This window comes from Ornithodoros turicata, chromosome 7, assembly GCF_037126465.1.
Source record: "Ornithodoros turicata isolate Travis chromosome 7, ASM3712646v1, whole genome shotgun sequence".
Classification (NCBI taxonomy): domain Eukaryota; kingdom Metazoa; phylum Arthropoda; class Arachnida; order Ixodida; family Argasidae; genus Ornithodoros; species Ornithodoros turicata.
This window is the reverse complement of record NC_088207.1, coordinates 12,375,223-12,391,670: the sequence shown is the minus strand read 5'-3', so window position 1 is coordinate 12,391,670 and position 16,448 is coordinate 12,375,223. Positions and strand designations below refer to the sequence as shown.

At 46.6% G+C, this 16,448-nt stretch overlaps 2 protein-coding genes and 1 long non-coding RNA gene across 3 annotated transcripts in view; 2 read left to right on the top strand and 1 right to left on the bottom strand.

Moving 5' to 3' along the window:
• The window catches only part of LOC135400463 (GTPase-activating protein skywalker-like), a 32,770-nt gene that overhangs the window by 15,309 nt on the left and 1,013 nt on the right, over positions 1-16,448 (bottom strand). Inside the window, exons 2-4 of the mRNA XM_064632296.1 lie at positions 6,593-6,764; positions 2,832-3,167; positions 208-324 (exon numbers count right to left, since the gene is read on the bottom strand). Of these exons, the coding sequence (XP_064488366.1) occupies positions 208-324; positions 2,832-3,167; positions 6,593-6,730 (591 nt within the window). The 5' untranslated portion in view covers positions 6,731-6,764. The remainder of the gene's footprint in view (positions 1-207; positions 325-2,831; positions 3,168-6,592; positions 6,765-16,448) is intronic.
• LOC135399545 (uncharacterized) lies at positions 8,548-9,176 on the top strand. Its single transcript, XR_010424331.1, has 3 exons — positions 8,548-8,661; positions 8,741-8,933; positions 9,158-9,176. It is a non-coding gene; the product is annotated as an uncharacterized LOC135399545 (long non-coding RNA).
• LOC135400462 (uncharacterized) lies at positions 9,296-11,291 on the top strand. The gene is made up of 5 exons (XM_064632295.1): positions 9,296-9,370; positions 9,430-9,468; positions 10,778-10,852; positions 10,989-11,048; positions 11,166-11,291. The coding sequence occupies exons 1-5, from the start codon at positions 9,296-9,298 to the stop codon at positions 11,289-11,291; spliced, it is 375 nt and encodes a 124-aa protein (XP_064488365.1).

Genomic DNA, 16,448 nt, shown 5'->3' with positions numbered 1-16,448 from the left:
TAAAACTTACTAATGACGATTAGCGATGTACGTTATCCTATGATCTAGGTTAATTACGCCCGTCAAGTTCTAGCAAAAACGTTCCTAGTCGGTTTGGCTTATCTACTTTGGGAGTTCCTTGATCTTGTCAACACAATTGACACCTGCTCGTGAAATTGTTTGACGCTTAAATGTCCTAAATTATAGGTGGATAGGAGTTATACATACGCAGAGCCGTTTGGTCAGCTGCATAAGGGCGTAGGCGGACGTGTCATACATCAACTGAGTCTGGCTCAGGTGGCGCACTGTCGTGCCTTCGATGAGAGCGCACAGGCAGTCGTACGTCTGTCACAGAAAATTTTACGTCAGTTGAGAAATAACAAACGTGTAAGCGAGTCACCATCGGAGGAACCTATATACTGCCCTACTACGTTGTGATCTATGCATCAACACTGAAGGTATCCCAGGAATGACACATTTCTCGAATTATTAGGAATATGATTAGCAATCCGGCAAGTATGTGTCCTCAGTGTTTCCGTACTGTCAACCGACCAACCATTGTGGCACCACTCATAATCATAGTTGTCTCGCGACGTAAATCAAAAAAATTATTATTCCGATTATTATTGTCGATAGTCACCATAGCGTTGGTCATGACATAGTTTTGTTGTCATAAATGTGTATGGTGGCATCAAATAATACGGGTATGTTCGGGTAGGAGGTGAACCCAAATGACTAACGTGGAGAGCTCATTGGAATACATCCCAAGCAGCACAACATTGGCTGGATATTGACAATACTGGTCAGAGATTGGTGCAGTATTGGTCCAGTATTTCTGATAACCAGTCAATACTGAGCTAAGATACTGTACTGCTTCAGATGTTTACTTTTAGCTTGCAGTGTTGGCCACAGCGTGACTGAAGGCACAAGAACGAAAGCAGTGAAAAATGAATGTGTACACTGCATAGTAATGTTATTCGCCCTCTGTTAAAAACAGGAGTCGGCGACAACACTAACCCTGTATTCACACGAGTCAGTTTTCTGCCGGCAGCAAGTCCGGAAGGAGTGAGAGGATATCAGAGATAAACGAGGTCACTACGCGTCTGAAGACGCCCGCTCGTTATCTAGCATTCACACGAGTCATTTTCCCGGCGGCTGTCAGTTTTCCGACCCTTCTGTATTCCCGCTTGAATTTCGTGTCTAGCGTAGGATGGACCAATGAAAGAAAAAACTTCTTGCGCTTGGGCTCCTTGTGGATGGTTCAGAGTGCATTCACGTGAGAAACGGGACAAGATATGGGCCAAAGAATAAGTTCCGAAGAAGCGCTATGGAGTGTAAAACAGCATTAACCCAAATCTCCGTGTGGACGACCCAAACGCCTGTCGGAGTATTTTGATAATAGACGTTGTCACATTCGGTTTTATTTTCCACTAATGAACCGTATCTCGATGCTGAGCATCAATATAGGCGCTACAGCGTGCCGACAAGTGATGGACTGGCGATGAAGCTGTGATGTCGAGCTACAGGTAGCCAATAATTAAATTAAATTAAATTTAATCAAACCAGTTTTTATTTTCCTTTCGGTAGGACGAGTAGCTTCCAATTATTATGTTTTTATAGATGTATTGGAAAGGTGCAAGCGAACGATTATGTGTAGTCAACGTCTGTCCAGCGAAAGAAATATCCGCGTTTATAAAATTCATGCTTTGTATTCCGTGTCTGTTTCGTCTGACGTAGAGAAAAGCTTCCTATGCAACACTACATTGTAGGCATCTATCTATGCATTGCATAATTGTTCCAAAGCTGCTGCGCCGGTGTGTCGTTGCACCACTTTCGCGGTAAAGCCAAGCATCGTTGGCGTTCCAATTAAGAATTGGTCATAGTACAGTGAATGCCGTTGTATGGGACACATACAGAACAATCCTGATGAAATAAAAAGCAAGCGCGATAAGTATCCGTTGCGTCACCTTCTCCTTCTGGCGGCAGCAGATGCCGTCGGTCATCAGAATCTGTGCCGGGAGGACAAGATATCCGGCTGCCTCCGACTGCCGCTCCGGAGGTCAGAAAGTGGTGACGTGTCGAAGAGCGCCGGTCACGTGGCACCAGACAGCGGTGACGTTCCCTGCCGCCTGAGCGTCAGCCGGCAGAAAACTGACTCGTGTGAATACAGGGTAATACGCTCTCATACAGTGGTGCAAGAGTGTGCCACAGGAAACCAACGATCTCTTCAACCAGGAACGGATCCGGTGTGTGTGTGTGTGGGGGGGGGGGGCAGTTGGGTGATCGCACCCCAAAAAACAGCAGTTTATGTATACCTGAATTTCGCTCTCTCCCCCCATCCGCTAGGCGCTCCAATAAAGAAACCGCCCCCCCCCCCCAAACTAAGGGCCTGGACCTGTCGTCAACCGCACGTTCATAAAGCACAAGTGGCATTACGTATTCCTTATGGCATCAAATATATAAGATCTATTGAATCGTACCGAGCACTGCTTATCGTCACCATCCGCAGGAATCATGCACTTAGTAGCGAGCTTTAGCACATCGCAGGAAACCTACAAAAACGGTACGATACAGGAAGTTTTGAAATCAGAGCTTGGCAATGTGATGTCACCCGATTCACTGAAACAGGGCGATTAGCTTATGTTTTCGGAACTGTTATCGTGAACACCTTGCAATGCACTAAGACTGGCTATTGATGCGGTGCCTTACACCGTATTGTTGAGCATTAAGGAACCATCGAGACTCATTCCTTAATTCCCAAACTTTATTCTCTTTTCACGTGTCGTGATGCACATCCGATAGACTGGATACCACACTTCCTCAAGATACTACATTGAATATGTTCTACTCACCCTGTCTTCGGCGACGTAGTGCAGGAAGAGAGTGGCTAGCGGGTGTAGGAGTGGGCAGTATGTGATGAATGGGTGGCTGGTGGAGATAACGTAGACAAGTCGTTCGACGCGGCGCTGCCCCTCGGCATTCAGTAGATAGTCCTCGCAGTAGATAGGGTCCGTGAAGGCCGGGATGCTAGACGGCCAACCCAAGCTACCCAAGGTGTCACTCACAAGCGATGCGTAGTCCAAATCTCCTGGACTTGACCGGGCATGGTACATGCTCAGGCTGGTCCACAGTTCACCACGCCTAGGGTAGTCTAGTGGCCAGTGCTGTGTCCGGACTATCTGTTTCGCCTGGGGACAGGAGCGCATATACTCATTGTTTTTTTTTATTGCATTAGCACTGTAATGTATTTAGGGGCGGTGACCCATATAACTGGCTCCTTCTAGGGGCATCATCCGAGTACCTCTTTTCTAAAGATCTCGTGTCCTTAGTCTTTCATCTGTCCTCGTCGGTGCTACAGGCACCAGGGTAAAAAATGCAGTAAACTGGCTCAGTCTAGTCCCAGCCGTACGGTTTTGCATGAAAACATCGATCACCTCTCTTTCCTATCTCATCCCCGATCTTTCCTCGGCTCTCGCTCCTCTACGGTGCTGAGCCCCCTCCCCCTTCTGGATGCACTCCTAGAGATGTAAAATTTCCGGAAATTTTGGATCGCTCGAAAAAAAAAAAGCTTTTGGGTTTTTCCGAAAAATTTGAAACAATGGAAACGAACGCGGTTACTGCCGAGTCGAAGCATTGCCAGCCAAGCCACAGCATGCAATGAGCTAGAAACTTTAGTAGTGTTCACCCTCTAGGCATAAATGCAGAGCAGAGTATTCCATGAGACTGCTGTCTACTCAGCGATACGTAATTGGAACAACCCATGGAGGAAGGAAACACAAGGAGCGGCCCCTCCGACAGTTTTCTATCGGGACGAGCGTAGCCGGCCTCGCATTGTATTCTGGGATGCTCCTGTCTACCACGTGACCGCTCACGTGACCCTCAAGACAGCATGGCTCCAGCAAAGCAGACGACGCGAGCTGTAGTTGTGTTGCAGTTCAGGTGGCAGTATTACGTTGAACGCGTGCTTGCACTTTATTTCTGTGTGTTACGAATGCTTACTGTTCTATTAGAAGACCAGTCACAGTGTGCAGAACGCAAAAGGAGTACGCGGGGCCGGAAACATCACGTGTGGCAACGGTTACTTCCAACGTATGTACTTTTCTTGACTAAGTGATTAAGAATGCCGTTCCATTAATCAGATTTGTACAACAACTGATGATATGAAATTAATCTGCGGCAGAGTTTGAGGTCCCAAATGAACAATTCAAGATGACTCGAAGACACACGGGCGACTAAAGCAAGTTACCGTGTACTTACGAACAAAACGCGTTCCCGTGACAGAGCTGATTTCAGTTCAACGAGAGCCGCAGCCGGGACAGGAACACATTACTATACGTCGTTTCTACGACGGTGCTCACATTTTCACAATAAATTACTTCCAAGAAGCAAAATCATGCGGGCAGCAGCGCGAGAAACAAAGCCTTGCAAAACCGAAACTTTAGAGGGGATCACGTGGTGGACAGGAAGCAATGGCGATTTTGACGCGAGCGACCGCTCGAGGGTGGCTACGCTAGTCTGGAGGGAAGAGCCGCTCCTTGTGTTTCCTTCCTCCATGGAACAACCCGTCCACTCCGACATTATGTGAACGCGATGGCGATCGCTTGGAGCAGCCAGACGGAGCTCTAAGTTGGTGGTTGTTGGCGGATTAGAGGCACCTAAGGCACTGTTGGCGGGTTGGAACGCATCGAAGGTACGAAAATTGACATTTTTGAATTTTGTCGCCTGGAAATTTTTCCGGAGACGAGGAAGAAGACCGAAAAAACTTTTTCCCTCAAAATTTACCGTTTTTTTTTTCGGGGCTTCGCATCTCTATGCACTCCATCTTTGTAGGTCACGGTCTCACTCGCTGATGGTGCCCTCTCCTGCAGAGGGTAAGGGGCCGCTGTGCGCGCTGGCAGTGGAATTTGCCTCCGCCGCTAAGCTTCTTCGGCGACCCCGTAGCGCTCTCGTTCACTCGTTGCTGGACTTCGGGGGGGGGGGGGGCTTTTTTTCTTCTGATTGCTGTTTGCTTAGGCTGTGATTGTATGTTATTTTCATGTACACTCTTAAAAATTAACATCACCGCATAGCACGCTCCTAGCCAACCATAATCTCGAATGATATCGTTATCTGCCCTGATTTGTTGAAAACGGGAGGCGTATACCTTTTTTGTGACACTTATGCTGTTCATAATTGTCACAAAAAAGGCGTACGCCTACCGTTTTCAACAAATCAGGGCAGATAACGATATCATTCGAGATTATATGGTTGGCTAGGAGCGTGCTATGCGGTGAAGTTCATTTTTGTATGCCAACATATTTCATATCTATGCGGGATATTTCAAATTTGCGAATTTATAAAATTTGGATTATTGTTGCTGAACCCGATATCACTTCAGGTCCAGGCAAAACCTCTCAAGCGCTTTCCACCTCGATCGGCGTCCCAGCTTCACGCGTTCGCGAGATAGACTGGACGCAAGGTACGCGTGCCCCTATATTTCTCTCACGCACTCAATTACGCCGTAGGACGAAACCAACTTTAACTGGTTCAGAATACCAAGCTACATGCAAGCCTGCGCATGCCACAGCTTTATCCAAACCAATGGTGTGAATCAATGAGCGCTGTATTACCAGTTGTCTTAATGTAATTAACAAATACGTGCAAGGTCCGAAGTATTTCTTATTCTAGCATCGCGGAAACTGTCACATTGAGCCATCAAATTAATAAATTTCACGTATGCCACACCGGCTCTGGAAATGTAAATTCGCGCGTTTCCGGATACGCTTTCAGAGATAAACGGCATACGGCGTTCGTTGCATTTTGTCGGAATACCATGGGGCAGTTAATGCATGATATGTTATCGAGCTCGCCTGCCCACGTTTCAGACTACGTGAGTTACTTTCGCACCAGCAGCCTATACGCACAATTGGACGACGATGCTCGGGTTGTATGAGTTGTATATAAATTTTAGGACTCTCCCAACAGCGATGCGAATAACTGCATATTCATTTCAAATTTCGAGTCGAACATACAGTTACATATTTGGGATTTTTAATCCCAATGCCATGTATCTTCCAAACTGGATATATTCAGATTGTTCCGCAACTGGGCTCGTAAGCCTAGAAAGGCTTCAAGAGGGCTCGTGAAACAAAGAACGCTGCATAATACAAACTTGCGCATGTAAATGCTGTATATCCGTTGATGTGCTGTGTCTTGTGTTCGGTTCGGTTATGCAACTATATTCGCTTCGTATTCGCTTAAGTTTTAAAACCACTATTCGCACAACCCTAAGACTGCGAATTCGACGAACTGCCGCTTCTATCCTGTCGCTTCAGTCAGACACAGGCAACTTGGAACATTGACTGAATTTCATTCCGTCTGTCGTGCGATGAGAGATATAACGTGCGATGTGCTGTAAGTTCACCTAGTTCACCAGTTCCTACATTCCATAAACGAGTCACGTGGTAGTTTAATGGAGTCGCGTAATACACATAATACGAGATGCCGGAAACCTGAAAACTGCCGAGAGTCCGTAGATTGTCTATGCAACTGATGTTCTACCCCAATAGCGGGCAATGCACTGTGCAATTAGTAGGAACGTGAATACAGATCTTATAGAAGTAACAGGACCTACCTCTTTGTCCTTGCCTGCGTGAAGCAGCTTCATGACGTCGTCGAACGTTTTGTCTACGGTAGTTGGAGGGCGTGGGACAGGATGGGGTAATTTGGCAGCGTCCACGTAGTCCGCCTCAAAACAGCTGGGCAGTGACATTTTCACTGGTTTCTCCTTCAGTCTGAGATGATGGCTGCAGAACCACAATCAGAATTACGGTGTGCCTTGTGAATAATAATGACGCCGACAATGTAGGTCCTGCTCAGTAGGCTTACCGGCGCTCCCAAGAGCTCACAGCGTGCAAATGCAATGCTTCCTTTGAGATGTTACAACTATACTGACGTACAGGGTTGTTAAGTAAGTATCTGAGTACGTGTACTTAGATACTTTTTGTGTATCCTGAGGAAACGTTAGATACATTTTCAAGCACGCACTTCTAACTGTAACTTAATTACTTTTTTCTGTAACTTGTACTCAGTAACTTTTAACAGTAAGTACAGTAACAGTACTTTTCAGTAACTTGTAACTCTTGTTGAGTATTTTTGAGTAAAAACGACGAAACACCGTCGCCGAGCAGGAGGTGGCGCGAAGGGTGCGCCGACACTATAGGGATCCTCCATGCCCGTGAGGGCCAGTTCTCACTTCGCGACGTCCGACGCGGTGTCGTGAGCGGGCGGCGCAAATAGACGCGCGTTACCGGAGTCGAGAGAGAAGAGACGTCGAGTAAAAAAAAAACAAAAAAAAACTGCCATGCCTAACTTCTTTCACAACGTCTGCGAGAGCTGCCGAGAACGACAGCCGATGACCAATAAGGTGCACTCTTAAAAATGAACTTCACCGCATAGCACGCTCCGAGCCAACCATCATCTCGAGTGATATCGTTATATACCCTGATTTGTTGAAAATGGAGGCGTACGCCTTTTTTGTGACACTTATGCTGTTCATAATTGTCACAGAAAAGGCGTACGCCTCTCGTTTTCAACAAATCAGGGCAGACAACGATATCATTCGAGATGATGGTTGGCTAGGAGCGTGCTATGCGGTGAAGTTCATTTTTAAGAGTGTGACACAGAAAGGCCACGCCATTTTTCGTCTGCTTTGGACGACGGGATGCCACTGTGGTGGGAACATGAAAATCGTGCGCGCTGACGGGGCGGCGGAAATGCGCCTCTACTTCCACCGCCCGCTCACGACGCCGCGTCGGGCGTCGCCAAGTGAGAACTGGCCCTGAAGCTGCAGCAATCCGTCGAGGCTCCCTAGCCGGCACCAGGCCCCCATGGCCAGATCCCCCAAGGTCGCCATTTTCCTATGTATTTGTTCCTATCCCGATGCGTGCAATGCCGGAGGCCGCCCTTAGATACCCCATTGTTACCAGACGCGTTCAATTGTAGCGCGCTAAAGATCCAGTTGAAGCACAATCCAAGCCAGGCCAAGTCACCGAAGGAGAAATGGACGACTGCGCCTGCGGCGGCTGGTACGACAGGTACGCTATGTGATGCACGCAGCCGTGCTCTAGATCCTTCCGATCGCTCAACACGTTTAAAAACAGGACCGAAAAGTGAAACACGACACAGAAAGTTGTTATACGCGTTTTATTTGAACATATAAAGACTAGATTCATTCGCAGAAACAACAAAAACATTTTGCCGCTAAACTTAGCGCGCTGAAGTGATCCGGAACGGCAACAGTGGGGTATCTAGTGTCGGCCTTCTTCGTTGCACGCTTTTCCGAGGTGAGTTTGGGGGACCTGCCCACAGGGGGGCCAGAAAGCCGCCATTTTTGTAACTACCCCCAAGCGGTCGCTTTCCGCAAAATCGCCATCTTGTCGTGTTCAACGTCACGGAACTATCGCCCAATCACATCTCGGCTTGGCTTGTTTTCTTTATTATGTTTTATTTCTCCGTCTCAGCTGATCCGTGTCATCTGCTTCGCCGCTTTCGACGTCCGCTTTGACTCGTGTTTGGCTATTGAATTGCTGTTTGCTTGCCACACATGCCACTTCTGTGACAGGCCATGGTAGTGTGTTGTTATTCCGGTTGCGCTAATCGTTCAGAGTTTGCAAGTAAAGAATCTGGCATAACGTACCACCAGTAAGTATATACCCCTGTGCTCTCGGTTTCGATTCGTCTCATTATGTTGCCTTTGTTTGTTCTCGGCGGTACGTTTTAGCTTTCCCCGAGACGAGTCCTTACGATTGCAATGGGTGAATGCGATCGGGAGACCGGATTGGGTGCCAACGAAGTACAGCCGAGTGTGCTCAAAACACTTCAGGAACGAGGACTTCGACAGAACGTCGCTAACACGCGTGCGCCTGCGGGAGGGTTCCGTTCCTGTCGCACATCCGTCGGTTCAAGTTCACCAGGTACGTTTCGCCATAATTATGGTCGATAATCAATTGCATATAGCCACACTATGGGCCCAGAGCTTGGGTACAAAGGGAATTAATGCAAGGGACATGTTAGCGGTCAAATTTGCCAAGTATTTGCTCGAGGTCAGGCCCTTTGACCACAAAATACGTTCACCAGTTCTTTTGTGTCTTTGGTGTTTAAAAGTCTGGTAAATACAACTCGTTAGTTGTCACCTCAGGAGGAGCATGACTTGCCAGCCAGACAGGAACCTAGCGGGCAAGAACCAATAGGCGTGTGCACGCCTGAACCCGGCACACAAGAGCAAATTAACGTGAGCCTGCCTGAGCCTGACACACAGGAGGAGATTGAAGTGAGCATGGCGTCTGGATCTGACACTCAAGAGCCAATGGATGTCGGCCTGCTCGAACCAAAGACACCAGAGCGAATCCATGTGAGCACATATTTGAAAGCCTTTCAAATGTGATGCCGAACAATAGTATGCCGTTACAGGTAGACAGAACTACAAGCACACCTCTTGTGTCTGCTGTGGTTGGTATCATTTTTTTAGCACAAGTTAAGCACAAGTTTAACAGCACAGTTTGTTTCACGAGTAAATCTTTATGGGTTTGTGCTGCCTTCATGTTTTTATTTGTTTTATACGATACATCAATTTCTCAGTCTTGCTTACACTTAGTGGAGTGAAAGATGAACTGTATCGCATGCTAGTCCTTGAGTTGGTTAGCAAGCTTCCTATTCATTGTCATCCCCAGTTGACCATTAGGTCTTACTCAGAATTGAGCCACTTGCTCTGTGGCAGTGGTTGCCCAAACACTGGCCTCCCTTTCTCTTCTCCAAGTGTGTCATGGTTCGGTTTTTCAGGCTGTACAGAAGTTAGACCCAAGGTGTTATGCTCTTACTCATAATCGTGTGTAGGGAATCAACAGCTCAGGCTTCACTACTAAGCCACCTACCACAACTTCAATGTGAAGCCTCAGCAGCACAAACAAATGAACCACAGATGCATTGTGCCTGTCATGCACTTACACATTCGGTGCCTGGCTTGCATGTCACATGTATATAGTGTGCGACATTAAAAACTGATCAGAGCTCTTCATGAAGAGAGCAATAATCCTAAACCAGAGAGTATCTATGTTGCACGTGAGTTACAACCAGGTGCTACTTTTGATGTGACACCTGTTTGTAACCCAAGTACCACAAAGGTAGCCTCCGGTTTCCGTTTATCAGTCTCACTGTGATGCACTCTGATCAGTTCTTAATGATGCACCCTGTATACCAGCACCCTGCAATATATCTATGGCATGACGATCACACAGAAGAGCAAAAATCATGAGAACACAGTAGGATTTAGTTCCGGCAACTATATTTGAAAAGCATTTCCAACGACCATAAAACCACATAAAACCCACTTCCTCACAGGTACCCCAAACAGATCTTGTACAGATTTAAACATGCCCTACGCATGAAAAAAACACTGTTCACTTTAATGCCCATCAATCGCATTTTCCATTAAAATTTCGCACACTGGGTCACTGCTTCGAAGACTACTCCCGCATGGTGTAAACCGAGGTTGTCCGCTACCCCCTCATATCTTGGCTTTAACATGGTGTTCAATGGACCAATCCCAGCATGCGCCTGGCATTTGTCCATACTGGATCCCAGCCGCGAATAATCCTGGATCCGCCCATGCTTTCCACGATACAGCACCAAACTCCATCTACAAGTGCTGCAGGACTTTTGAATCTTTATTTGGAAGTTTTCGTTTTGTTCTGATTATCAAGGGGCCCTGAATGAAACAGTGTTTTAATGATAATGGTTCTTGCGTGCACTCTCCTTCCAGTCCAGCCCCACACCAGCCAAGGCTTCCAGCAGTATCAGTTCCGACACACCAGGGCGATTTGAACAGTCGCGCACGGTAAGCCTTCGGAAGTATTGACACTAGGGGCTTCTCTCATTCTCTCTCCACTGCAAATCAAATGTAGCCTTCCTCTTTGCCTCTGAGTATTGGGACTTTACACCGCGGTTGTGTACTTAATTTAATTTCTTTTCAGGGCTCTTCCGTTTGTCTGTTCACAAGCTTGACTCCGAACACTAGCAGGCCTGACCCCATGGTAAGGATTGTGCTCTCAGTGGAAAGACTAGGATGTACATAACTAACGCACAGGGGTTATGATCATACTGAACATCCTGTGTATTACATTTGTACTGCTATTTCCACGTCTTTCCAGGACACAACCCCCAGTGGCTCAACTCCAAGCACCAGCAGATGTGAACCTTTGGTAAGAATTATACTCGACGTGGAAAAGAATTGCATGTTCATAACTAATACGTTAAGATTCCACTGTAGGTGCTGACTGCACCATTCAAGTATATGTTCCAGGAGCCTGCTTTCAAATACCTTATTTCATACAGTACAGGTGCATAAGGGAAAACCAATTAGGCTTGAGCATACAGTTTAAACATATTATTGCCCCTTTCACGTCTACATTTCAGTACAGTGCAGTGCCGTTAGTTGCAGCCTGTTGTATAGTTACTGGCCCGAGGAAACATTTCTCAAATTATCTGTTGCCAGCACTTATTGGTGTTAGCAATGGGTATGAGGGTAGTCTGAGTGAACTAAGAGGGACAGTCTTTCTGACAAAACTGATCTGTCTCTGCTGCAGCGATGCTGGCAACACTTGTAGCCTAATAGTTATAGTTACAAAGCTCAGAGAGTGCTCTATATCATGGAGGGAATTCCCAGCTTGGTATGCATGCTGCTGATTATTACTAACCCCAATACTTGTCACAATGAATTGTACTGTTTGAATCAATAAAGATGGGTTTGATCAAGCGCAATGGCGTGGAGAAACTTCTGTGACCTGCATGGCTGACTTTTTGTCATCTACTGTGACCACTGCAATGTGGATCTCTCCTCTAGTGAGTATATGCACAGTGTGTCAAAAAAGGAGCAGTGTTGTGCTACTGTGTCTCGTGATACTAGGTCCTAATTCACAAAGATATAAGGGTGCGATTGCTTCCATTCAGTGCTAGGTAAATACGTCAAGAGTGCTCATAGTAAACAGTTAAATTCGAGACATCCAAGGTCTGTTTATCTGTACGAGTGATACGCTGAGAGCTGGCAGCTCACTATAGGCAGGCTAACTGCCGCATCAGATGCTTTTTTTAATTTTAGTAAACATAATGTTAGGACAGTAACTGTAGACCTTCATACTTTCTTCGAATAGCCACCATATGAGTAGGTCCTGCACCAGACAGGCAATCATGCTGTGTTGTAAAGGAACTCTGAGCAAGCAGCTCCTACATGTATCTGACCAGAAGCACAACCTGTGCATGACTGCATGGCCTTGCATGTGGCTGCCACGTACTATCTAAATTGTTCACAGCTGAGTATTAATGAGGTTATTGGTACCTGTTGTCTCAGGCGACATCCTCTGGAGACGCGCCAGTAAAGGCCTTCCTCAAAAAGGAAGTCAAACGTATAGGCAACCTGCATACCCTCAGCAAAAAACGAATCAAGGCCTTGCAGCAGGCACAAAGACGCATCAAGCAGAAAGTTGCAAAGCTACAGCATGTGATATCCCATCTCACATCTCAGAACATTTTACTTCAAGAACACGCAAGCTGCCTCGAAAACATTGCCGGTGCAAACAAGGACTTGCTCATGAGGCAGTCAGCAAAAAGTGAGGGGACAAGCTTGCCTCATAAGTACAGCCCAGAGTTACGAGCGTTTGCACTTACCTTACATTTCTATTCGCCACGTGCATATAACTATGTAAGGCAGGTCTTTGACACGTGTCTACCCCACCCACGTACGATACGGAAGCGGTACCAGTCAGTCGAAGGTGAGCCAGGGTACTCAAAAGAAGCGCTGTTAGCCCTGCAGATGCGTGTTACGGACAACAACCAGAAAGCACTGTCAACTGTATGCAGTCTTATGGTTGATGAGATGGCGATTAGGAGGCATGTCGAGTGGGATGGGAAAAGGACTTATGGCTTCGCAACCGTTGGGCCAACCTCGGAGGATTCTTGTGCTGTAGCAAAGGAGGCATTTGTCATCCTACTTGTTTCGTTACATGAGCAGTGGAAGCTGCCGATAGGATACTTCCTTGTAGATGGAATAACTGGCGAGCAAAGAAGTAACCTTGTCTCTTCAAGGCTTGTCTCTTATGCACAATGTTGAGTGAAGGTTGTATCTGTTACCTGCGACGGTGCTGCAGCAAACTTGTCAATGTTGCATAACTTAGGATGCTCGCTGCAGTTTGAAAATCTAAGGACCAGCTTTCCCCATCCTGACACAGCCGAGCCCATAAGCGTATTTCTTGACGCTTGCCACATGCTGAAGTTAATACGAAATGCATTTTCTCACTTCAAGTCCTTCATTGATGAAGATGGCAAGGAAATATCATGGGACTACATAGAGGCACTCCACTCACTTCAACAGAAAGAGGGGCTCCATGCCGCAAATAAACTAAGGAGGGCGCATGTTCAGTGGCAGCGGCAGCCCATGAAAGTCAATCTTGCTGCAGAGCTTTTAAGCATGAGCATTGCAGATGCCATACATGAGTGTCGTGATCTAGGTGTATCAGGGTTTGAGGACTCGGAGGCAACTGAGAGGTTCCTGAGAGTTATCAATAATGTGTTCGATGTGTTGAACTCCGTCAATATGCACCAGAAGTCATGGAAGAGGCCGCTCTGTCCGGAAAACATCGAAAGGGCACGCACAATGTTTCAAATAGCCACAACATACATTTGCAGTCTACGGAGGAGCAACTCTGGGCCACTTCTTGTGCAGACTAACCGGAAAACTGGGTTTCTTGGTTTCATCACATGCTGCAAGAGTGCCATCGAGCTCTATGACTTTCTCCACTCTAAGAACCTCGTGACATACTTCCGAACACATCGCGTCAGTCAAGATCATCTGGAACTGTTCTTTGGTTTAGTACGTTCGCACGGAGGATACAACAATAATCCTACTGCAAGGCAGTTTGCAGCAGCATACAAAAGATTGATCATTAACACCGAAGTGGAAGCCTCTCAAAAAGGAAATTGTTTACCACTCGAAAATGTCTCCATACTGCACGTCAGCAGCGCTAGACAGCCCCTATCGGAAGATAATTAACTGGACATCAAGAGGAAGAAGCATACCTGCAGAAGAAGTGACTCTACAGGAGGATCTACATGAGCATAACTACTTCTCAGACCCAACGGAGCCATCAACTTTTGGTGAAAGAGTGATAGTGTACATTGCAGGACGTATAGTGTGCTACCTATGCGAGTATCTGAAATGTGACATCTGCATCTCCCACCTGACAGTCCGTACACCTTCCCTCTACCATTCACTAATACAACAAAAGGATTACTTTCACAGACTTCCCTATCCATCTGATGATGTCATCACCATTTGCAGGAAATCTGAGAAGCTGCTGCGTGCAGCTCTTTTCCAGGAGGGCATATCATCGGCAACACTTCTGCAAAGGTTAATCTTACAAGTGCTGGAGTCTATGATGGACAGGGGTGTGTTCAGCTCCATACGTAATGACCACATGCTCGAACAGACGTCACTTGAAAATCACTACTTTCATCTAATACGATCTATTGCTCACAAATACTTAAGCATACGCATTCATCACGCTTGCAGACTACGTACAGAAGAGTTGCACAAGATTAGATGCCGGCAAATGTACACTAAGCTTACCCAGTTCAAAGGACAATAGTTGCCTTAGGAGCCAAAGTACATGCTACTGTGATTTGTTATTATATTTGCCCTAATAAGTTGTTCCCAATGATAAATGTGTACTAATTGGGCCATAATACTGTCATCTGCATTCATATTCCAATACTATACCCAGACGTTGCCCCAGTCCTGAAGCAGTGTCAGCAAAAAGGATTTCTTAGCACGACAGGAGAGAGCAGCCCTACAGCTATAATTACAGGCGAAACGCAAGTACTGCAGCTGATAGACTGGAACAAACGCTGGCAGGCTGCTTGAGGAATGATTGTGTGTGCGCATGAAAGTGAGATTTCGGTGCCTGATGCTGAAAACTGCTACAAGCTTTGTTGCTTTCGGGGTGATTTGGAGGTAAAAATTTTCGAGCACAGTGAGAATGCAATTTATTGCTTAGAACGTTTTGTCAGTTGCAAAAATGCAGAAGTCACACTGCCTCCTTCCTTTGGTTGTATACTCAGCCCGGCTTTTGCAAGCAAAACAAAGCAGTCTGTTGAGAAATCAGCTTTACAGGCACAGTATGAGGTGACAGAAATCAGCAGACCTAGCGTGAAACAATGCGCGCAGGCTGCATTTCAGGTACTACGGTAATTCTTCAAATGTATTATCAGTGATTGTGCCTTATAAATAATGTGAGGTGAATGGAGGAATTACAGTTTTACCCAACAAGTAAAGTGGCACAAGTAACAAGCTCTCCTACAGCATTATTTCGTTTTTCAGACATCCCACTGTCTTCTAATTGTATTACACTTGGAGACCTACTTTTCTACTACAACGCGACAGTAATAACCAAGGCTGGATGATCTTATAAAATGAAACGGACAAAAACGAACGAACGGCGTTACAATGTTTACATCGACCCAGGTCGCGGTTCGTGGGCGCCGCCATGTTTATGGTCACGTGTGAACACAACAAGATGGCGCCTACTGGCACGCTCTCGTGTATGGGCGATTGCATTGAAGGGCCGCCCTGTGGACCTGCCCATGGTTCCCCCTCTTCGCGGCTCTAAAAAAATGTTCGGACGTGATAAACACGTGGTATTACTTCGTCAGGCATCATAGTTGATACCCATTGGTCGAAGGACATCGCGCGCTCCGCTATTGGTTGGCATAGTTTCAACCGAGCATTCTTTCGCGGGCTGCCTGTCTGGCGGGCAGTTACGAGAAGAGAAGGGAGAGAAGTGGCAGCGGCGCCTCGCGTCTCGACGATGTCAGTTGACAGCACCGTATGACCGCATTGTTCAAAGAGAAGTCGCAGATTTGTTAGTGTGTCAAAGTGACTCAGCGCGTGTTGTGATGTTTCCCGACACAAGTATCCTACGTACGAACAGTCTCTCGAGTTCAGAACTGAAATGCAGAGGTGAGCTGACGCCTGAGGAACACGTGTGAGCGCCGTCGCATTTTCAAATGCAGTCACAACGGGGACAGGATTCGGTGTCCGTGCGACAAGCATTTCCCTCTTCGTTGAAACCTTCGCACTGCGACCAACGAAAGGAGATGCTCACAGTGAAATCGCACGCACTCGTGCGAGCGTCTCTCGCTTCAGGAAGTAGAGTGTGTGTGTGTTTTGTGAGTTCGAACTTTGACAACGAACGCAACGATTTGGACTCTGAACGCACAGTGAATATTTGTGTCAGACTATTGAGTCAGTACGGTGTTTCAAATATAAATGTGTATTTTGTCCAAAATTTGCCTAGTAGTTCTGGAATACGGAATAACGAGCGTCGGGCATGAAAACCAGTAAAAGTAAAAGCCGATGGTAGCCAGTACGGAGCCGAAAGGCG